General features: G+C 43.6%; 3 protein-coding genes and 1 long non-coding RNA gene across 6 annotated transcripts; 2 read left to right on the forward strand and 2 right to left on the reverse strand.

Annotated features, from left to right (window-relative positions):
- Positions 1 to 708: 708 nt before the first annotated feature.
- On the forward strand, positions 709 to 1,443 carry LOC136354852 (uncharacterized). The gene is made up of 2 exons (XR_010738706.1): positions 709 to 868; positions 1,052 to 1,443. It is a non-coding gene; the product is annotated as an uncharacterized lncRNA (long non-coding RNA).
- Positions 1,444 to 8,189: 6,746 nt separating this feature from the next.
- On the reverse strand, positions 8,190 to 9,253 carry LOC4324574 (probable glutathione S-transferase GSTU6). The gene has a single exon (XM_015764028.3). It carries the CDS (start codon positions 9,153 to 9,155, stop codon positions 8,403 to 8,405), a length of 753 nt encoding a protein of 250 aa, XP_015619514.1. The 5' UTR covers positions 9,156 to 9,253; the 3' UTR covers positions 8,190 to 8,402.
- Positions 9,254 to 12,388: 3,135 nt separating this feature from the next.
- Positions 12,389 to 18,178, forward strand: LOC4324672 (uncharacterized). Of its 3 annotated transcripts, none has more exons than XR_001542021.3 (15): positions 12,389 to 13,316; positions 13,826 to 13,952; positions 14,038 to 14,239; positions 14,815 to 14,901; positions 14,977 to 15,036; positions 15,155 to 15,241; positions 15,806 to 15,877; positions 16,030 to 16,085; positions 16,167 to 16,252; positions 16,782 to 16,876; positions 16,948 to 17,105; positions 17,182 to 17,273; positions 17,465 to 17,545; positions 17,637 to 17,710; positions 17,796 to 18,178. XR_001542021.3 is itself a non-coding variant. In XM_015764015.3 (15 exons), exons 1-15 carry the CDS (start codon positions 12,743 to 12,745, stop codon positions 17,869 to 17,871), a joined length of 1,923 nt encoding a protein of 640 aa, XP_015619501.1. In that variant the 5' UTR covers positions 12,389 to 12,742; the 3' UTR covers positions 17,872 to 18,178. The 3 variants fall into 3 exon arrangements, 2 of the variants coding, with proteins under 2 accessions (XP_015619501.1, XP_015619494.1); XM_015764015.3 differs by having other exon boundaries at positions 16,782 to 16,872; XM_015764008.3 differs by having other exon boundaries at positions 16,782 to 16,872; positions 17,637 to 18,178.
- A 229-nt stretch (positions 18,179 to 18,407) lies between these two features.
- On the reverse strand, positions 18,408 to 21,768 carry LOC4324673 (uncharacterized). Its single transcript, XM_015764042.3, has 11 exons — positions 21,610 to 21,768; positions 21,412 to 21,477; positions 21,205 to 21,272; positions 20,998 to 21,031; positions 20,803 to 20,872; positions 20,608 to 20,665; positions 19,834 to 19,962; positions 19,386 to 19,477; positions 19,163 to 19,247; positions 18,811 to 18,883; positions 18,408 to 18,705 (listed from the first exon to the last, which is right to left on the reverse strand). Exons 1-11 carry the CDS (start codon positions 21,614 to 21,616, stop codon positions 18,644 to 18,646), a joined length of 744 nt encoding a protein of 247 aa, XP_015619528.1. The 5' UTR covers positions 21,617 to 21,768; the 3' UTR covers positions 18,408 to 18,643.
- Between the last annotated feature and the right edge of the window lie 716 nt (positions 21,769 to 22,484).

Genomic DNA, 22,484 nt, shown 5'->3' on the forward strand with positions numbered 1-22,484 from the left:
ATCTGGACGGTAAGGCTCGTTTTGATCAGTTTTCTTGTTCTTAATTGACTAGCACCGGAATTTTGCAGACCCTTCGATGCGGACGGATAGGAGATCCGCACGTAAAAACCCCTTTTCAACCGCATGAAAGAAAAATCGTTTTTAGTAGCGACGATGCGGAAAATACTATGGCTGGACACAGGTCTCATTACGTATCGAAGCCGCATCGTTACTAGAACTTGGCAGTGCCAGTGTGTATCTCCTCGTTGATGGGGAAGCTTAATTTGAGGGGTTTTATTTGTATCAAATATTTGTTATTCATTTGTTCCGTTTCGTATTCGTTTTGTACCTATATTCGATTCCACTTTTATATCCGTGGTTTTTGATTTTAATTTTGATTCCGTAAAAATATGAAAACGGATATGGTAGAGCTAGTTTCCATTCGTTTCCGATTCATTTTCAGCCATCCTCCCTCCCTGTCCAATCCAGCTCTATCCATTTACTGAATTAATGGAATCAGTTATTCATGTAATCATAATCTATAAAATTTATGGTACCATACCATTTGTTGGCTAAATTCCCTCCACATGGACCTTTTGTTCTCAGCCCATTTGCAGCCCAAAAAGTCCAACAAATGTGAGCCATTGATCCAAGTGTTGATCAACGGTTGAGATTACCTCATCCTTTAGGAATGGGAAGAAAAACCCTAGCCTCCATTGGAGGGAGAGCGAGCAGCAGTCTTTGAGGTGAAGAAACAACCAGCAAACACAAGAGAGAGGGAGAGGAGAGTGGAGAAGAAGTGCAACTTGTTCAGCTTGGGGGCTCTTACCCGATCTTCATCAAGTCAACGATTGGAGGCTCAAACGTGGTTGGATTGGCACCAAACTTGGTGAGTTTGTTTCTCACTTTGAGCACTTCAATCTGGTCAGTTTGGATGAGGATTAGTTGAGTAGAGCGTCGGATTTGAGTGGTGGTTTGTCAGCTCGAGTCACTAAATTACAGATTGTGCAATAGTTAATAAAGTGTCGGTTTAAGGGGTCAAACGGTGTCCGATTAGGCTGTTTTTTGACAGCTTGGAAGGGAATCATAGACCATCATTTCTGCCAAGTTTCGTGCAACTGTGGTTTGGAGATCTCAGCTGAGAACCGAAAAGGACAGAATCTGCTATTTCTCTACTTGTTAGTTGATATACCTCTTGTTAGCTTTGATGGTTGAGATGTTGATAATGCCATGTAACTTGATGTTGTAGCTGTTGTGATGTGTCTTTAGATATTATAGAGAAGACTACATTTGTACCTATTGTTGATTATAGTGGAAGCTTGGAGTGGACCGTTGGTCCCGTGGTTTTTTACTCCTCACACCGAGGAGGTTTTTCCACGTAAATCACTGTGTCTTGTGTGCATGTGTTTATTGTTATTCCGCTACTGATTTGCCAGTTGAAACTATCCTCAAAGTTCATGCCAAGATGAAGGGTTGATTGTGTGAAATATGTTTGCCGGTTGGTGAATTGTAGTTTGCACACTAAAAGTGTTTTTTGCGCAGTCCCAACACCATTTTCTTGCTGCACTTAACCAATGCATTTCTGGCTAAATTTACCATATGATTAATTATCTAAACAGCGTTTTCTTGTTGTTCATGTCATATATAGAGTTTCTAGACAGGGATCATATAACAGTACCGAAAGAAGTTCCTATATGGTGATTTATTAATGTTATCTAAAATAAAGATCATACTAGTAAATGAGTTTCTACTAACAGACCATGTTATATGAAGATCCTTAATATTCTTTACCCAATCATCAGTAATTAAACCATATCATATATATCATATATCCTCACTCAGGTAGGCGCGTCGCGCGATACAACTGAAACGAGAGGCCTCTCGCTTTAGATTTTACGTTAGACAGAACATTGCATCCATGAAAGTAGATGCATGCATGGAAGGAGATGATATTCACTTTCGGGCAAATAAATCACCAAATATTTAGGGTGTATCTATACAACTTTTAAAAATTTGAGTCAAATGTAAAGTACATTATAACTAGTATTATAAGTAGTATATGTAACTCGTACTCTCTCCGTTTTACAATGTAAGTCATTCTAGCATTTCTCATATTTATATTGATGTTAATGAATCTAGACAACATATATATCTATCTAGATTCATTAACATTAATATAAATGTGGAAAATGCTAGAATGACTTACATTGTGAAACGGAGGAACGGAGGAAGTATATACTAAACAAAACATGGGTTCGATTCTTCCCGCTAATGTCCATTCTATTTTCTAAGCTATGCAGCTCTTTCCTTAAGTTTCTGTATATGTTTGCTCCGATCTGCTGCAGCCAAGGGCACCACTTGGGCCGTGCTAACATCGCTAGGCCAGGGCGAGGCTGGGCTGCAGCCTGCAGAAACCTCAAGGTCCGAGGAACTTAGTGCTCTCTCTGCACATCATTATACTTGGGCCTGCATCTAGACGATTGTAATTTGTAGGAAAAAGTACACCGATGGTCCCTCAACTTGTCATTGAGATACAAAATAGTCCTCCAACCGCAGAACCAGATATATAACGTGTCTCATCTTACAAAACGTTCACTTTAGATCCCTCAGTGGGTTTGACCCAGGTTTTATCTGACGTGGCGGCTGAATCAGCGTGGGACCTTATGTGGGTCCCACATGTCAGGATGCCACGTCATCACATTCTCTCTTTCCCCTCTTCCCCCTTCCTCCTCTCTCTCTCTCTCACTTCTCTCCTCCTTGGCAAGCCAGCCGGCAGGTGAGGAGGATGTCGCCGAAAGGCACGGCGGGCGTGGTGAATTTGGCGTCGGCGCGGTGGCAGCTCACTTGGTGCCGGTACCCAATGCAGGAGTTGACGCTCCCGCACATCCTGCCGCCGCCGCTGGAGGTGTGGGGTTTCTTGGCGCCACCGGTTGGCTTGTCCTTGTGAAGCGGCGGCCTCCTGTCCGCAACAGTGCCGGTGGCGTGCTTCGCCGCCGGCGGATCAAGCACGCCACCGGTGATGCCGGGCGCTTGATCCGCCAGACAGGACTGGACCTGCACGCCGCCACAATAGCACCAAAAAATCCCCCAAAAATTTTCGATGCAAAAACTGGATAGAAACATCGAACCCCAAGAACTCCCGTACGGTGCTTAAACCCTGAACCCTAATCATGCGATTCCCCGATCAATCCAACCAAGAAACCCATGAAAAAAGAAAAAAAAAGAATCGCACAATAAGAAAAAAAACAGAAAGAGAGAGGAAAAAAATCCCCACCTTTCCATGGCCTCCAGCTCGAGGACGTTCTCCCCCCCCCCCGAATGAACCCTCCGCCTCCGCGCTCTCCGCCGCCGGCGCATCAGGGGTCGTAACCGGTGCCCTCCTCCTCGGCGGCGGCGGCGGGGGAGGAGGAAGCTTCTCGAGCCTGCGGCTCCTGAGCTCGAGGTACTCTCCTCCTTGCCTCTTCTGCAGCGCGAGGGAGCGGGTGCGGGTGCGCACCCCGAGCGGCGCGGGGGCAACGGCGGCGAGCTCCATGACTGCGGCGGCCACCACCTTGGCTTGGCGCATGTACTTGCCCATGGCTGGCCTTGCACTCATACTTGTTGACGGTCGTTATCGATCAGTTTCAACCGTCAATATTACTAAAATAGGAGAGAACTAGTGATGCTTGCAATGCATAAGTATGTTAGAATAATAATATTCCACTAGTATTAGGTTTACTAACCTTTTGCAGAGAATGATCATAAAGTAGAGGAGAATCGACATCAACTCAGACGATAAATCAATCGGACGAAATCGAGAACCAGACTTGACTTGTGTGTGAATAGGCCAAGAACTCAGAATTGACACGATGAATTGGGCCAAAATTCACAAGTCTACGGAATAGAGCAATAGAGGAGGCCACCAGCCGAAATTGGGCTGGATTGGGCCAGCCCCAGGTTCGGCCGAACCCAATCCTGGCGCCGTTGAATCCAGGTTTTGGCATGGACGTCCAGGATTGCATCCCAATAATGGTTGGAGGGCACTTCGGATAATTCCCCTTCCACAACCATCATAACTACCTCTATATAAGGAGCTCACTCTCTTCACTTCAACACACACCTTAAGCAATAGCTCTCTCATTTCTCTCAAGTTTAGTTTAGTAGTATCTAGCTAGTGGAATAGAATTAGAATAGGAGTCAGGAGTCCGGAAGCCTTCGGAAGAGTTCGGGTATGGCTGTAGTAGCTTTTCTCCTCTTTTGTAAGCTTTGTACTTTTATTAGAATACTCTTCTATATACATTTATGGTATTGAAATACTTTCACCTATTTTACATTATGTTCATGTTATACTGAATATACGGCTAGCTTATCTAGCAGATGCTTTGGTGCGGGTATAATGTTTGCTTATGCAATTGCTCTATGTCGTGACGATGATATTAGGGTAGTATCTGGTAGTTTAGACGTAGTGTCTAGATTACGGGATATCATTATTTGGGGTTATATATTGCGAATGAGAGGTGGGCTGCTGATGGTGACAGCTCACTACGTGTATTCCTCCGCGCCTATATATAATCCTAAGTTAATTTCCTGGGGAGGATATTCCTCCGTATTTAGCCCCGGTTATATGGTCATGACGGGCTGTCGTAAGGAACTCGGCAGTCAGGGGTGGCTTCTCGAAGTACCAGGAGGGCATCGAATAGAGGGTATTAGCTAGTATATCAGTTAACTAGAATGTATATATACTATGTATACTAGAAGTATATGAATAGATTTCCTTTCTCTTTTCTTTCGATTTAGCTTAGATGATATATTATGAGGATGAGTAGTTAAATGCTTGTGTGTCACTCTACCCTTGGATTATCTTAACCACTGCTTAGAATATGGTTATCACAAGTAATATATAAATTATTAGTTGAGTTCTCTATACATGATCTTCCCACGGGATAAAATAAATACGATATCCTTGGAATACTCTCGGGTGAAATGCTACAATGGTATATCCGTGCGATTGGGGATGAACTCTGTAACCATAATATACCAGAAGTATTTCTGCGCCATTGCTGGAAAATATATTTCTAGTAATGTCGTTAAGAAATACCAACAATACTCGACGAGACGGGAGAGGGTAGAGGAGGGGTAGTCGGAGAGGAAGTCGAGGAGGCAGGGGAGGTGGGGGCGAGCGCAGGTGCAGGGGAGGGGTGCGCCGAGGAGCGCGAGGATGCTGGCCGCGGCGGAGGCCGCCACCGCAACTCAGAGGCAAGCCCAGACTAGTGCCACATCGAGGACGGCGCCATCCACCGCTCCGCCACGCCCGCCGCACCGGGGCACTGTGCCATAACCGCATGCTTGGCGAGCTTCCACCGACAAGTGGGGCGGCGAGGACTTGTGGAAGCTAGAGCCCGTCGTCGACCTCATCAACCGCGGCGCCATCGGCATCATCCCAACCGCTTCCTCTCCCGCTTTGCCCCACCGGCCTCCTCCCCCAACCGCCGCCTCATCGCCCGTCGCCGACCGCCGGACTCCCGCCTCTACCTCTGCGGCCACCGCCGTGGTGCCCGGCCCCGCCTCCGCCTGCGTGCCCAATGCCGCGGCGCCCACCCGCGTAGGGCCGCTTCACTAGCGGCGGCGACGCAGACGCCATTCGCGTCCGAGAGAAGAGAAGAGAAGAGAGAGGAGTAATGGAGAGGAGGGGTAAGAGAGATGACGTGGCATCCTGACATGTGGGGCCACGTGGGTCTCATGCTGATTCAGCCGCCACGTAGTACAAAACCGGTGTCAAAACCACCGAAGGACCTATTGTGACCGGATTTGATTAGTTAAGTGATGCCGGATATCTGGTTTTGTGGTTGGGGAATGATTTTATAACTCGATGACAAGTTAAGGGACCTTCGGTGTACTTTTTCCTAATTTGTAAGGGAAGCAGAAGAGGGGCAATTGTCCTCATAAGCACTAGAGATATTGAAGAAATGTTGAAGAAATGATCAAATGATTTGAATTCAAATATTATAAAAATAATTTGAGAATGATGATTTACCATGTGTATGTTTAATTTTAGAATGAAATAAATTGTAGATATAATTACTACTCCCTCCATCCCAAAATTTTTGACGCCGTTGACTTTTTTAGACATGTTAGACCGTTCGTCTTATTCAAAAATTTGAAGTAATTATTAATTCTTTTCCTATCATTTGATTCATTGTTAAATATACTTTAATGTATACATATAGTTTTACATATTTCACAAAAGTTTTTGAATAAGACGAACAGCCAAACATGTTTAAAAAAGTCAACGGCGTCAAATATTTAGGGAAGGAGGGAGTATATACTTGCATGTTGTATGTTGAACTTTGTGTGCTTAATTAGTTCATGTGACATATTTGCATGTAGGTTTTAGGAGTGCTAATAAATAGTTAAATACTATGCTTGCATGTTGAGCTTTAGATTATTAGTGGGTATTAGTCTTATAAAAGAAGAGATTAGAACGCACGAATGTGGTGCCGTTTCAAGTAGGTAGAAAAACAAAAGGACTGCCTATATACTTCCTCCGTTTCACAATGTAAGTCATTCTAGCATTCCCCACATTCATTGTGAAACGGAGGGAGTAGTATTTTACATAAAAATCACCTTACATATCTTATAAATTCCAGAACATTGAATCGCTTTAGGATTCAATTTTTTAGATATTGGATCTTTTATTAATCTGGCCTCTATATTCACATAGCATATACACAACCAAAACCTACACGAGTCCTTTAACTACAAACCTCACACAGAGGAATACACAAACACACACAAAAAAAAAACTAGAAGACTTAGCTTTAACCTTTATCAATGACTTACTCTTTCCAACGCAGCATGAGAGGAGAAGATGAGAATCGAAACTAGTCCAAACTGCCTGTTATCACAACCACCATCTTCGTCTCTATGGAACACAACCACCATCGGCTGCTTGTTGTTCGTGGTCATCACGGAGCTGTCCAGCATGACATGTACCTACCTTTACTGTCATGAGCTTGCCGGAGATGCTCCACAATCGTCGATATCTATCCGCAGCTAGACCTTGGTGCCGACGCTCACTGGGTAGCTACCACCTCTAGGGTACTACCATCGAAGAGTGTTCACAGTCATCGTCCTTATCTACATCAGGCAAGCTGACAATCATCTCACCATCACCGACGACCACCTTCCCTGTCCTCACTTGGCCATGGTCAGAACCGGGTGACGGAGCTCGCCAAGTCATCGCTGCCCTAAGACGCCGCTACCGAGAGCCTCCATCGCCGTTGTCACAAACTGTCGTGCACGAACCAAGCATCCACCACTGTTGCCGTGCACATCAACTGACCCGCTGTCACGAGGGAGGGCTAGCCCCAACCACTGTCCGTGGCCACCAACCCTCACCACCGGTGAATAGAGGAAGGGACAAAGGACTTATCCCATAACCACTACCCAACACCACCGCTACTCGCCGCCACCACAAAGGGAGGTGGCAGTGGAGGCGGTTGTTGCAGGTCGGCCTAGCGCTCCAGTTATGTGCAACGAAGGTGCGATGGCAGTGAGGGCGCACGATGTCAGTGTTCAGAACACCAACGGGCACCACCGGTGCCATCACCACTATCGCACCGGCAAACCATTATCAGACGCCGCTGGCACCGCTTGGCCGTCCGCTACTGGTCATTGTCGCCACCACCATCAGCATCACCACTGCCGTGTCACTCTCCAGATACAAGTGAGCCTCGCTGGGCACCACCACACCTACATGAACAAACACCATCAGATCCGGAGCTTCCTCAGGCAGCTACTAGTGGATCCTGCCCTTAGCGGCACGACGGCCATCAAGCCGCCAAGAACCAAGCCACCACCCCACCGCGCGCAAGCAGGGCCCGTAGTTAGCGACTTGTGTCCAGCGCGATATATAATGGTTTTTATGATATTATTATTATTTATTTAGAACTAAAGTGTATTGAATAGAATAATTTGCCTTGGGACTATGTAATCGTTGCTTGATAGGACCAAGGAAGTAGCTGTTGATGCGGTCGTGTCCGGTTAAACATGGAGCGATGCGTTGGAAATGGACCAATTGGAAACGGACGCAGCAAGTGTCGGTCCAATGTCACGCACGCGGAAGAGCGTATCGATCCAATGTCACACGCGCGGGAGAGCGACCTACACAGGCCCAACACGTGCGAAACCGACTAAAATGAGGAGACGAACCGAAATCGGTGGAGGAGCACTATGTAACTTTTAGACAGAATCAGATTAAGATACGGACGCCGTACCAAAGATCCAACGAAACACCCAGTACATACGTAGTTACAAAACTAAAATATGTAGATAAACCAACAAATAACATTATTTTCATAGCAGTTTCTACGGAATTTATTGTTTATATATGCCAGACTTTTCTTCAGCTAAACAGAGCAGCGACGGACACATGGCCGGCCACCTCACTCGCTCGCCGCCGCCGCCGCCTGCAGATCGGCGTACCTCTTCTTGCCCGCCGCGATGAGGCGTTCGAGCGGCGGCATCGCCGCCTTGGCCTCCTCCAGCGCGCAGAACCGCTCCACCCACGCCGCCAGCAGCGGCGTCCTGTCCGCGTCCACGATCCTGACCCCGGTCGTCGGCTCCGACGCCAGCATCGCCGGCACGAACCCGCCGAGCGCCACGTCGACGAGCCCCACGCGCTCGCCGCCGAACCACCGCCCGCCCGCGCGCTCCCGGAGCGCGCCCTCCAGCGCGTCCAGCGCCGCGCGCGTCCGCGCCAGCGCCGCCGCCCTCTCCTCCCCGGTCTTCCCGCCGTCGTAGATCCCCATCCACCCGCTCAGCAGCTCGCCGTCGACGAAGGCGGCCCAGAAGCGGGCGACGGCGCGGGCGTAGGGGTCGTCGGCGGCGGGGAGGATCGTGGTGGCCGCGGCGGCGGAGGAGGAGGAGGAAGGGAAGGCCTCGTCGAGGTACTCGACGATGAGCATGGACTCGCAGACGGGCCTCCCGGCGTGGAGGAGGACGGGGACCTTGGCGTGGACGGGGTTGGCGGCGAGGAGGAGGTCGCTCTTGCCGGCGAGGTCCACCTCCACGTACTCGTAGCTGAGCCCCTTGAGGTTGAGCGCCAGGCGCACCCGGACCAGGAACGGGCTCCCCCACGCGCCGAGCACCGTCAGCTGCTCGCCGCCGCCTCCTGCTCCATCTCCGGCGGCAGCCATCGATCGGTGATCTCTTCACCTGCAGTCCAACGAGTACACGTACACCGATCACGCACGTTGGTTTTGAGTTCTTTGCTGCTGACCTTTACCTTGGTGATAAGGAGAAACGAGAATCAGTGGCTGCATATATAGTCCCTCTGTATGATTTTATAAGTTATTTGATTTTTTTAGTCAAACTTTTTAAAGTTTAAATAAGTTTATAAAAAAATATAATTATACCTTCATTTCGTATTTTCATTCCGTATAAAATAAACATATTATCAAAATATATTTAATGTTAAATTTAACGAAACCAATTTGATATCGTACATATTGTTATTCTTTTTTCTATAAATTTAATTAAACTTAAACTTATGATATAAAACGGATGGCGTATTTGGAAGTGATATTATGTTTAGAGTCTGGACTCTGGACGGAACGGTGTGTTGACCGGTGATGTGTCATGTCTCTGCGCCATCCACGGAAACATCAAACATTTTGGTGTTGAATAATACTCGTGTGACTCATGTTGTGCTTCCTTCAAGACGAAGCAGCAGCTAGATTTTTACACTTGCACGGTTGTATCTAGTTTGAATACTCGCATATGTGATTTTGTTTTTTTAATTACTAATTTGTTTCATTTTAAGTTAGAATAATCCATTGTGTAATTGTGTTTTCCCCTAGAGAATGAGAGAAATGATAAGAGCCACTAAAATTACATTCGAGGGACAAGAAAAGTGACATGAAATATAAACAGAGCCATATATATTTTTTAGTTCTCTTCGATTGTTTAGGCATGCACCATTATCTAAACAGGGCCATGGCAATTTGATCGCTCCAAACGCTACATATTCTTCCATGTCTGATGCGCCATTATCAAAAGTGATGTACTCCTGTGGTTTCATAATTCGTTTTGGATATCGACACGGTTTACAAAATAGATTTTTAACCTTATTTTCTATTATAATATAAAATAAATAAAATATATGTTTACTTTTATTATCGTACTTTTAAAAAAACAAATCTATATACGTTGGTCTAATTTCTTTAAAGTAAATATTTTTGAAGTTAAAATAGTCGAAATTACAAAAGTTTAACATTAATCTTGTTCAAAACATAAGAATTATGAACCGTATATGTGATAGCAATGTCATACCACGTAAGCAGTCCACCTTCCAAGTTGACCATGGTTGATTCCCATGTCCCTCGTAGATGTGGTTTAATATGTAGATTGTCCTGAACAGAATGAACGGTGGTGATCTCTATGGTTGAGAATGATCCAGGCCGTCTAATGTAAATGGATGATTTATGATTTGTAATATCGCTCTATATGATCTCAATTGTCCGAGTAAAATCAATGGTTCTGACTTGTTGAAAGAGCGGTAGCCCCTCCACGACACAAGCTTCGACCGTTGTGGCAATTTCCCCTCACCCTTGCACCCTTGATCAAGCAGTGCATAGTGAGGAGCACTCCTTCTGGTGCAACACAGTGGTGACCGGTGAAGTTGTTCATACACAGGTGTTGGGTCCTTATGTCCTACCTAGACTTTTCCGTCTATCCCTAGACTTTTCCGTCTATCTCCGATGCACCATCGTCAAAAGCAAAGTCATGTAATAGTAGGAATACCAGATGACGTAAGGGTCTCCAATATCCAAGTTGACCATGGGGTCCACGGTTCAACCCATGTCCAATTGTCCAACTTGTGAGCCGTGGTTTAGAAGCAATTAATGAACATGTATCTATTATGAATGATCGAGTTTGTTCAATATAAGTTGACACTCCGCATGGCTCCATGCGATCCTAATCGTTCGAGTAAAATCAACGACTCTGATTAGTTCGATCATTGTGACCATTTGTTTCCACTATGTTAGAAGAGCATTGGCCCCTCCGAGACACAAGCTCTAGCTATCGTAGCAGTTTCCCCCTCACCAATCACCATTGTTGGTCGTCAGCATAGAGTAAGGAGCACTACTTCCAGTGCAACAAGGCATGGCCAACGAAGTTGTTCATACACCGATGTTGTCCTTATTTCCTACCTAGACCTAGATGTTCCCTTCCCTGTTGCACCATCATCAAAAGCGAAGTTGTGTAATAGTAGGAATATTGGATGATGTAAGAGGTCTCCAACATCCAAGTTGACTATGGGGGTACATGGTTCACCCATGTCCAAGTGTTTAACTTGTGGATTGTGGTTTAGAATAAATGAACACGTATCTATTGCAAATGATTGGGTTTGTTCAATATAAATTGATTCTCTATTCGCTAGTACGTCTCCATGTGATCCCAATTGTTCAAGTAAAACCAACTACTCTGATTAGCTTGATCAATATCTTGTCTATGTCCTGACCGTTTATTTCTATTGTATTAGAAGAATACTAGCCCCTCCAAGACACAAGCTCCAGCTTGGCCACCATCATAGAATAGGAAGCACTACTTCTAGGGTAGCATGAACGTGGTCAATGAAGTTGTGGATACACAATATTAAGTCCTTACGTCATATCTAGTATTGTTGTTTTCGATGTGCCATTGTCAAAAGTGAGGCTCCCAAATAGTACGAATGCTGGGTAGAGTAAGCGATTTTCAACATCCAAGTTTGATCATGGGTCCACGGTTCACCCCATATCCAACTATCTATTTTTTAGGTCAACGAATATGTATCTATTGCAAATGGTTGGTTTTGTTTGAAACAAACAGGCACAGGATGATTCATCAGTACAGTTTCATGCAATCTAAATTGTCCATGTACAATGACTCCTATTAGGTGGAACTTGTTTATATCGTGATTATTTGTTTTTGCTTTGTTGGAAAAGCATTAGCCCCTCCGCCACACAATCTCTTGTCGTCGTTGCAATTTCTCCCCCCATCCTCGTTGTCCGTTGTCCTTGAGTGAGGCGTGCTACTTCCGATACAGTATATATATGCCCAACGAAGTTATAGATATGCCAATTCTAAGTCTTTACGTCATACCAAGGCTTCGATATTGTTATCTCCAATATGTCATCATTAAAAATGGCGCCCCATAATAATAGGAATGTAGGATGATGTGGCGGTTTATAACATCAAGTGTACTTCTGCCAAATTGGTCTACAGTTTGTGAGTTGTGGTTTAGGATCAACAAATAATCGGGTCCGTTCAGTATAAAACGAACGCTTTATGATTCGTGCTTACAGCTCCGTGAGATCAAAATCAACGGCTCCAATTATCTCCATCTCTCTGTCTCCGTATTGACCGTTCTTCTGCCTTGTCGGAAACTGCCTCCATTTCTTCACTACCCCTCCGCGACACAATCTCCGGCTGCCGCGCTAGTTGATTCCCCCTCGCCGTCGCCGGCCACCTCGCCGCCGCCGCCGCCGCCGCCGCCGGGGAGGTCCCTCCCCACGCCGTTCTCTGCGCCCCCCCAGATCGAGGCCTTGCTCGATCGAAGACCTTAGCCGGCGCAGCCGCGGAGGTGGCGCGCGGTGCCTGATTCCCCACCCAACCAAACCCTAGAGCCCAAATCCGGAGGGCGGGGATTTGCGCCGCCGCGGGCTGGTGCGAGTCTCCTCCAGGGCGTGGTCCCCCTCATGGCGCGGCGGCGCACGTGCGGGTGAGCTCGGGCCACCAGGCCATGGACGAGCTCAACCTATTGCGGCAGCACCAGCACCAGCACCAGCACCACCTGGTGGTGCGCGGCCTCGGCGAGGAGATCGACCTCGAGATCGGCCCGGGCGACGACCCCTCCTTCCCCGGCGCGGCCCTCGTCGGCGTCACCCCCGGCGCGCACGACCCCGCGGACGACCACAAGAGCCTCCTCATCCCGTGCTCGCAGCCCGTCGCCGAGGGGCAGCCGCAGCCGACGCCGCCGCAGGTGGAGGAGCACGACGGGCTGCTACGGCTGCCGGGGCAAACCAAGAAGAAGAAGAAGGTGGTGAAGAAATGGAGGGAGGAGTGGGCGGACACCTACAAGTGGGCCTACGTCGCCGTGCACGACAACACCAGCAGGATCTTCTGCACCGTGTGCAAGGAGTACGGGCGGAAGCACCGCCGGAATCCCTACGGGAACGAGGGGAGCAGGAACATGCAGATGAGCGCGCTGGAGGAGCACAACAACAGCTTGCTGCACAAGGAGGCGCTGCGGTTGCAGACGGCGTCCAAGGAGAACGCGCAGCCCCCTGAGATCGAGAGGCCGGTATATGTCAAAGGTTGGTGTTGTTGCCTCAAGCCCTGTGATTATGCTGCGAGTTCGCCTGTGGTCTTCTATAAGAATAGGGGATGTGTACCAAATCCGTGCTTACAATTAGTACTATGGTGGTGTTTAGTTGTTTGGCAAAATGTCATTTTACTGATTTTAACAGTGAAAAATGTACTGGGTGAAATAGATAACATGACTTTTGATGCATAGTTTGGGCATATGTTGTTACATTTATCTATGACTTTGATATTCGTCACTTCATCCCATCCTGACAGTTCATGGAGGTAAAGTGTGTCTGTGCTCCGTGCAAGAAAAGGAATATAGTGTAAATAATAAGTTGAAGCAATTTCCAGTTCTCCACTAAACTGAAGATGCTTGGCATTCCCTTGCATTTTAACTCCTTTATCAGCGAATGCACTCCATTTTCTATTAATTTGGAAGAAGTTAACCATATATTTATAAAAGTACTTACCTTAACTTTCAAGGTTATATCTGAATTGTGGCATCTACATTTTTCAGCTCTGTCGAAAACTGCAGCCTCTATACTTGAATCTATCCTAAAGAAGGACCCTCATGAAGCTGAGTTTATACAGTCTATCCAAGAGGTGGTTCATTCCTTGGAACCAGTTTTGGTGAAGAACTCCCAGTAACTCTCCTTCCCTCCTCCCCTCCCTGAGAAACAGTTTGCCTAAGACTCAAGTATAACATGATTTCTGATTGTGATGTTTCAGACATGTCCAAATTTTGGAGCGTTTGTTGGAACCTGAGAGATGCTTTATCTTCAGAGTGCCATGGGTTGATGATAGAGGTGAAGCACATGTAAATCGAGGCTTCCGTGTGCAGTTCAGTCAAGCGTTAGGTCCATGCAGAGGTGGTCTTCGTTTCCACCCTTCCATGACTTTGAGCGTAGCAAAATTTCTAGCTTTTGAGCAGGTAATATATTACTTGGTTCAAATATATTATCATGCAAATAGTCTGCTGCTGCTACCTGTCTTTTCATCATGTATGTCATTTGTGCTTTTTGTATGAAATTTCAGTTTTTCTGTTTCCGCATTACACTCCATTTGATTAAATGAATACCATGGTGGATGCCATGCACACAAACACGACTCAAGAACTGAGAAATGCAACTACCTGAACCTAAGTAGATACTGTCATATTGTAATGTTTTTTTTTTTACTTTCCATCATTCCACATTGGATTCCTAATCCAGTGGCATGATTTTACTCATGATAGCCTTACATTTTTTTTCTTTTGATACTTGGGGGATCTGCACTGTTTCTTTTTTTTGTCTGTGAACTTCTGCCCAAAATTGTATCTTTTTTTTTCCAATAGAACACAATCAAACAAAGTTATATAAAATTAGGATGCTTGCTGTGCTATATGTTTATTTAGGATTTCATTATTGAGCACTATAATTGAAAGTAGAGTGCTTTAAATTGATGTGGAAATTAGAAACCGGCATGAAGCTTTTATAAAGCATTATAAACTTATTTCCTTTGATACAGACTCTAAAAAATGCTTTGTCACAATATAAACTTGGAGGAGCTGCTGGAGGGAGTGATTTTGATCCCAAGGGTAAAAGTGAAAGTGAGGTATTTGTGTCACATTTTGTTTCCTTTGGAAAATAGTATTTTACTGCACATAAATCTGAAAATGTTCTATTTCAGATAATGCGTTTTTGTCAAAGTTTCATGGATGAGCTGTATAGATATTTGGGGCCTGATCAGGTATTCCTATCAGATATAATATCATTTTTTTTAGATTATGACATTTTTCTATATTAGAAAAATGGAATCAAATTGTTTTGATCTAAATCAGATGATTTTGCTTAAAATCTTACTGCAGGATTTTCCTGCTGAAGATGTTGGTGTGGGTCCAAGAGAAATGGGTTATCTTTTTGGGCAGTATAGACGCCTTTCTGGTCATTTTCAGGTATAATAGTTGTTCTGCAATGATATGTTATTCGAAATACTGTTTGTCATCTTCTGCCGTTGCCTTTTATTTTGGGTATTCTGATTCTGACTAATTGAAAACTAAGGACCATTAACCAAAGGGAAATTAGTGACTAACCTTCCCTAGTTAGAGAGCATTATAACATTATCTTAAACTTCTTTTCATGTTCATCATGACGTCCTACTGGGTAGTGCTATATTATCATGCTGTGCAACTGTGGAATCAAATATTAGTTCCATGATATCTGAATGTAGTCAAGTTCAGATCATACTACAGGGATTGAGGAACCAAAAGGTGGTATTGCTCAATAGTTTGTTATAGCTTGGTTCATCTGTCCTGTATCTGGACATTTCTCTTCATTCTTGGTAAAATACACCATTTAGTAGTTCGGGAAGCGTGCGCACAGAGAACGAGAGAAATCTTCTCTTGTTCACCAGCTGCAGAACGCAGCCCTACTTTAAGGCTATTGGTTTGCAGTTTGCTTTATATTTTTTTGTCAGTCTTTTCTCTTATTCTGTAGATTTCATTGCTATGCTTGTGCAGGGGAATTTTACAGGGCCTAAAATCTTCTGGTCTGGTTCTAGTTTCCGAACAGAAGCTACTGGATACGGACTGGTAAAGTGGTGCCTTAACATTTCCTGTGAGCAGAAACTATTGTATATCATGTTGCTTGCTACTATCATTCTTTCACAACTTACCCTTTTTGCTGCATATGTCAACTAGACAATTGTTCCTGTTGAAAAGAGTAATTTTATAACCTGTTGCAGGTATTCTTTGCACGTGTAGTGCTTGCTGATATGAACAAGGAACTCAAAGGATTAAGGTTTTAACATAGATCTATTTAGTTTATTTGTATATAGTTTTGTAACCATTTGGGACTTCCTAATGTGCATGGCTTCTGCAGATGTGTGATAAGTGGTTCTGGAAAGATAGCAATGCATGTATTGGAAAAGCTTCTGTCATGTGAAGCTATTCCTGTTACAGTTTCAGGTATACCATATACAGATTGAAACCTTAACATGGATTATCTTGCTAGGAAATAACATAAGGTAGTATGATAGGCAGGAGCATGACCTAGTTTACTACCATGATTTCACCAATTAATTTTGTACATTTATCATGACTAAACCTTATGGGTTTGTCTGCCCCCAAGATGCAATGATTCACATCTTATTACTGCTTTTTACTTAACCTAGCTCATGTTTGATTTCCCAGAATTCTAATGGCCTTATTTATTTAATGACATATATAATGGTTTCTGTTCTTGTTCCTGTAACATTACCCTTGGTTTTTCCCTTACCGGTTGTCACATTGTAACCCAATCCTAAATAAGAATAATTCGTCTACTTGTACAAGAATAATTCGTCTACTTGTACAAGCAATTCTAATCAACGAGAGCTATCATAAATTATTTTTCTCTTACTGGCTGTCACATCGTAAACCAATCCTAATAAGAATAATTTGGTCTACTTGTACAATGGCAATTCTAATCAATGAAAACTATCATAAATTATTGCAGATTCGAAGGGTTATTTGTTAGACACGGAAGGGTTTGATTACATGAAATATTCAGTTCTAAGGAACATCAAGGCTCAGCAAAGGAGCCTCAAGTGGGTAGATGCCTTAACTTATCCTTAGTTCATAAAGGTTTAGATTTTGACATACTATTCCATTTAACCAAACAGGGAATACTTGAAATCATATCCAAATGCCAAATATATAGATGATGCAAAGCCCTGGAGTGAGAAGTGTGACGTTGCATTCCCTTGTGCATCACAAAATGAGATTGACCAGGCGGAGGCTCTTGCAATAATTAACTCTGGCTGCCGTGTTCTTATAGAATGTACGGAATTTTGAATTTGTCCTTTTGATCACTTCGTTCCATATCATCTACTGATTTATTTTTGGTCCTACTGAAGGTTCAAATATGCCTTGCACTGCTCAAGCAGTTGATATCCTACGAACAGCAAAAGTAGTTGTTGCTCCCGCAAAGGCAACTGCCGCTGGTGGGGTAATGCAAATGTTCTTATCAATCCTTCTGTGGTCAAAACTACATGATCCTAGATGAATTGTGTTGCTCGTTTTTCTGCTGTTATAAATTAATTTGGGCGCACTGCTTTCTAAGTTAGATTGATGTATATTCCAGCTGAGCTTGGTCATGGTCCCTCTTTTGATCATGCCTTTGTTTCTCTCGTATGACAGGTAGCAGTTGGAGAACTCGAACTGAACCCTGAGTTCAGTTTGATGCAGTGGTCAGTGGAGGATTTTGAGAACAAAATACAGGTATAATCTGCTGCTCCTGCTTGTTGGCAAGCTACTCGTATTTACTAACTAGAAGACCTGCTGAAAGTCTTCTTTTTAAAAAAATAAACAGGATGCGGTGAAACAAACATATGACAGATCTATCAAAGCTGCTCAAGATTATGGAATCATGAAAGAGAACCCAGAGTTAGTTTTCTTCTTGTGCTCTGAGGATGTCTTCCTTTGTTTCCGCCTGGTTTCAACCCAGAAGCTGATCGATCTCTCTATGCAGGTCGTTGGTGCATGGTGCAAACATATGTGCGTTTCTTAATATTGCACAAGCCATGACTGATCAAGGATGTGTCTAGTGAGGCTGCTCAATAAGCAGAAATGGCGATTGTTGCAGTCCTGCAGGCATGATCTCACGGGAGCATAGGTTTTTGTTTATACATGCCCTCAAATCAATTTAGTGTTGAAAGCTTTCCCCTGGTAGGAAGCGAAGCTTGGGCCCATCGTAGAACAATATAGAAGAGCCCTTTGTTGTTGTATGTAGTCTCGTAGATCACCGATGTATTATCCATTCTTTCTTTTTTTTTTCTTTTTGAACTATGTATTGCCCACTCTTACCAACATCAATGCCAATGGGAGGAGGAAATAGAAGCAATTCTTTTTGTATCTAGATGGTGTCATCTGAATGAAAGTAATTTATCAGGAGTTAATCATACACAAACATATCTATGCCTTGAATGGATCAGCAGAACTCTGGTTGCTTCACGAGCTATAAACCAATCATCCTCAAGATAAAAGCAAACCAAACTTCTACATGCTTTTGTTTTGTTTGAACTCGAGCGTCAAATTTGCAGACTTGCTTAATGATGCAGCATTCACAGCAAGAAGGTAAATGTGGGTTCAAACCGACCAAAAACACAATAGATTACATAACGAAGTAAATTACGCAGCCGCTGTATGTTCATCTTTAATACACTCAAATCAGATTGATGATAACCTCTCGAAGGTATTCATCAGCAGGCAAACCAATTCATGGGAAAACGCACAAAATGGTAGGCTTCACCTATAATATTATATAACCACATTGTGCTTCCCTAAAACATTTTTGCTCTCTTCTATGGTTTTGAAGCCTTAAGCGGCCGACTTGCCTGACTGTTCTGCTAAGTAATGCTCAAGCATGTCCTCTTCGTCATCTGTACAGATTATGAAACCAGGTTATTGTAAGGTAAGTTTCGCTTCCAAACTACACAAATTGTTGTAGGCAAGAAAGAATATCCTCGAAGTAAGTGAAAATTTACCATCGAAGTCTTCATCAAAGTCGATGTCTTCCTCTTCTTCCTCCTCTTCGTCAGCAGTGGTACTTGCTCCTTTCTGGAAAGAAAATTTCAAATATGTGAGACTTACAATCGTACAAAGATTCAAAGATCATAACAAAAATAATATAAACAAAATATACTGGTGGCTATGCATGCCCTTAACTGGAAAAGGGGAAAACATGCAATACATACAGTATTTAAAAAATCTAATATACTCCCTCCGTTCCTAAATATAAAGGATTTTGGTTGGATGTGACGTATCTTAGTACTACGAATCTAGACCATCCAACCAAAATCCCTTATATTTAGGGACAGAGGGAGTAGGATTAAGTACCATTGTATGCCTTCCACTTTCAAAATACTGTCTTCCTGAGAGTTTCTTTTCCTTCGGAGCTGTAAGAGCTGACTCTGGCATAAGCCTGCACATGAAAAAAAATTTGTTTATGAGAACATGTTTTGGCACTTGAAATTTCAAGATCAAATGCTATAAGAAAGCCTGCCATTTGTGAAGATGACTCCATGATGACATCAAGGGAAAGCTAAATAAAGAATCTTACTTGGCACGCTGTAGCGCCAATTCAGCTTCAAAACGATCTCTCCAAGCCAGAAAGCTCTCTACAGTAACAGCTTCACCATGGGGCACAATGACCTATAAATGTTCCATTATAAAGTACATTGCATGGGAAAGATACATACTGCAGAGGGGCAGAATAATAAATGGCTAACGATCTTAGATTATATAATACAGAAAATAACAGTAACCGTGGAATTTGATCATGAAGTGGCTCAGCAGTCAGTACGACAAGCATAACTACCGCTCTGAGAAATGCATCCTAGACTAGCTCCAGTGTGTGATGAAATATATGTACTCTTAATTGGAAAATAATTAATCATGTGCAAATAAGTCAGTCTGAAGCTTGGCCAAATATTCATTTCATCTTCTTATCACAGATGGTCACAAAAAAGAAACCATTAAACTTGCCAAAGGGAATAAGTTAGCTATACCTCCTCTTCTTCTGCCTCATTTTCTTCAGATTCCCCATCTCCAGCATTCTGTCCATATTTCTCACTTAACCAATCTTGTGCCGATGTGACAAGAGTATAGACCATAGCCATGCCGAGATTTTCAGTTGCCTAAACCATGGGGATAATAAACAGAGCATGACAAGGCATATCAGGTGATTTTTAATGAATATACCTGATAGACAAGAATAGACTCCGAACATCGTCTATTCAATTTAAGCACAATATATTCAATATCAACATAATATCTGAATGAATATTCGTGAAGCCACAGTGAGCATTTTACAAATCCTATATACAGGCATGACAGTGGCAGTAGAAGCAGGTAATAAAAGTAGTTTGTAGTAGTAAATAGTAAAAAAAATACAATAACTGCCCAAGTTTATTTGACTCATTCTGAAACTTTTATCTTCAGATGAACTTAGCGCATACTCCCTCCGTCCCAAAAAGAGTTTAAAAGACTACCACGTCCTTCAAAATATGTGGAGAAAACGAGAAGGGGGAAAAAACGAGGAGGACGGAGTACTATTGATTCAATGGTTAGAACGAGAAGAAAAGGATGTAATATTTAAGAGGTCTAATGGACCACTCTAAAATTACACTCTTTTAGGGATAAATTCTTAAGCTAAAACTACACTCTTTTAGGGATAAATTCTTAAGCTAAAACTACACTCTTTTAGGGACAGAGGAAGTAAGTTGTTTTGCACACAGTTGACAGTTAGATTGACAACAAACTTGAGCCAAGTACTTGCATACCTCTTGCTCAAGCTTTTCTTTCAAGGATGCAAGATCTTCTGATTTCATTCCTCGTACACTGCATGGAAGTTTTGCAATTCAACTGTAAGAGTTGGAAAGCATATAAGCACACATCTTGCATAAAGATACCATGAAATTTAATGGCGCTAAGCTTGCTTCCAACCAATGCTGGATCACCAAGTTAAAAAACAGAACCTTTTGACATTCAAAAGCGGAGGCTCATCCGGATATTTTTCGGTGTGTGCAAAAATCAGAGCCAGTTGGACTGCAAAGCAAGGATGGATGACACAATTACAATAATAATTGAATAAATCAAGAAATACAGAACATCTAAATGTTCCTTTTCTCTTATTTTAATATAATATTGATTATGATAAAATTATTCTTTACCTGGCACATAAGCCGACTCATCGAAATCATCATCCTAACCAAGTGAAAAGGAAAAGATCGTTAATTTCACCAAACTAATCATAAGACAACTGACGAAACTGCAACATCTCTTCAATTCCAAGAGTTCCTATTGCCAACTATACTTTAGGTCATAACTGAATGAAGAATCGAGGAAGTGATACATATGGTAGGATCCCCGGCACAAACCTGAGGGGAGAGCACGATCTGGAAGCAGCGAGCCGTGGTGCTGAGCCCGCTCTCGCTGGGGTCGATCTCTGCATCATCATCATCATCATCATCATCAAATTCCCAATTCCCAGGTTAAATTCCGCAAGCAACAAGCTATAGAGCAAGCAAAGAACTAGTATTGTGCAGGGGGAAGATTAAAAAAAGAAAAAGAAAAAGAGAGAGAACCCTTGATGTCGTCCATGAGGATGGCCTGCAGGGCCTCCACCTCCATCTCCTGCTCCTGCTCGTAATCTTCTCCGGCGCCACCGCCGCCGCCATACGCAGGGGCACACAGACACACGACGAGGTGAGCAATCATACAAAAACGAGGAAAAGCGCGCGCGGCGGAGGAGGAGGAGGAGGTCGAGGATTTGGGGTTCGTACCAGCCATGATCGGTGGCTTCCTGGCTCAGCTCTCCTGCTCTGCTCTGGAGGAGGAGACGAGACGTCAGTAGGGAGGGCAGGCGGCGGCGGCGGCGGCGGCGGCGTGCGTCGCCGGAAGACGAGGAGGAGGTAGAGGGGGGAGTTCGATCCGATGCCGATGGATTGGGCCACGTATTGGGCCGGAACCCCAAATAACGCGTGTGTGATGTACTGATGTGGTCACGAAAACCTTTTTTTTTTATCTCCCCTGTATATCTCTATCACTACTATTATAAAAATTGAATATATTTTCGTTAAGATTTTGGTACGTTACCCGTATTTGAGTTGGTTTTATAAAGATATAGATTTATGGAATAAGTTATGGTATCACGAAACACTATTTGTATTTAACTCAAACATATGAAGCTAGCTACAGGGTTTTTTCACGTTTGTCACGGCAATTACAGAACACCTTGACGAAAACCGAGTCAGTCTCAGTATCAATATGCATTGCAATTACAGAACACCTTGACGAAAACCGAGTCAGCCTTGGTGTCAACACATATACATGCATACATACATATTGCGAGAGTAATTTTTCAGTTGCTGCCAAAAAGTTTTCTCTGTTTAACTAAAAAAATATTTGAGCGTGTTATTTATTTCAGATTGCAATTAAAAAAAACTCCTTCGTGCTAAAATATAACAAACGTTGTTACAAATATAGCTAAAAACCAGCATGTTCACTCCAAAGACTAGGAATTATTATACCACATTAATAAAAAAGAAAAAATATACACCATTAGTAGTAGCACTCTTCCCGATTTTAATTTATCTATGTCAAACATAAAAATTGAAGATGTTTCCGCCGATATTTTGGTGCGTCATTTGTATTTGAC

Source organism: Oryza sativa, chromosome 1 (assembly GCF_034140825.1).
Source record: "Oryza sativa Japonica Group chromosome 1, ASM3414082v1".
In the NCBI taxonomy this organism is placed as follows: domain Eukaryota; kingdom Viridiplantae; phylum Streptophyta; class Magnoliopsida; order Poales; family Poaceae; genus Oryza; species Oryza sativa.

What these genes read in the sequence shown, in the direction of transcription:
- LOC4324574 (XM_015764028.3), bottom strand. Translation starts at nt 9,155, where the DNA reads ATGGCTGCCGCCGGAGATGGAGCAGGAGGCGGCGGCGAGCAGCTGACG.
- LOC4324672 (XM_015764008.3), top strand. Translation starts at nt 12,743, where the DNA reads ATGGACGAGCTCAACCTATTGCGGCAGCACCAGCACCAGCACCAGCAC. An exon ending in GCCTTTCTGGTCATTTTCAG is followed by an intron (nt 15,242 to 15,805) that starts GTATAATAGTTG and finishes ATGCTTGTGCAG; the next exon opens with GGGAATTTTACAGGGCCTAA. An exon ending in CTGCCGTGTTCTTATAGAAT is followed by an intron (nt 17,106 to 17,181) that starts GTACGGAATTTT and finishes GTCCTACTGAAG; the next exon opens with GTTCAAATATGCCTTGCACT.
- LOC4324673 (XM_015764042.3), bottom strand. An exon ending in TGAGTCGGCTTATGTGCCAG is followed by an intron (nt 20,873 to 20,997) that starts GTAAAGAATAAT and finishes CTTGCTTTGCAG; the next exon opens with TCCAACTGGCTCTGATTTTT. An exon ending in CTTTGATGAAGACTTCGATG is followed by an intron (nt 18,706 to 18,810) that starts GTAAATTTTCAC and finishes TAATCTGTACAG; the next exon opens with ATGACGAAGAGGACATGCTT.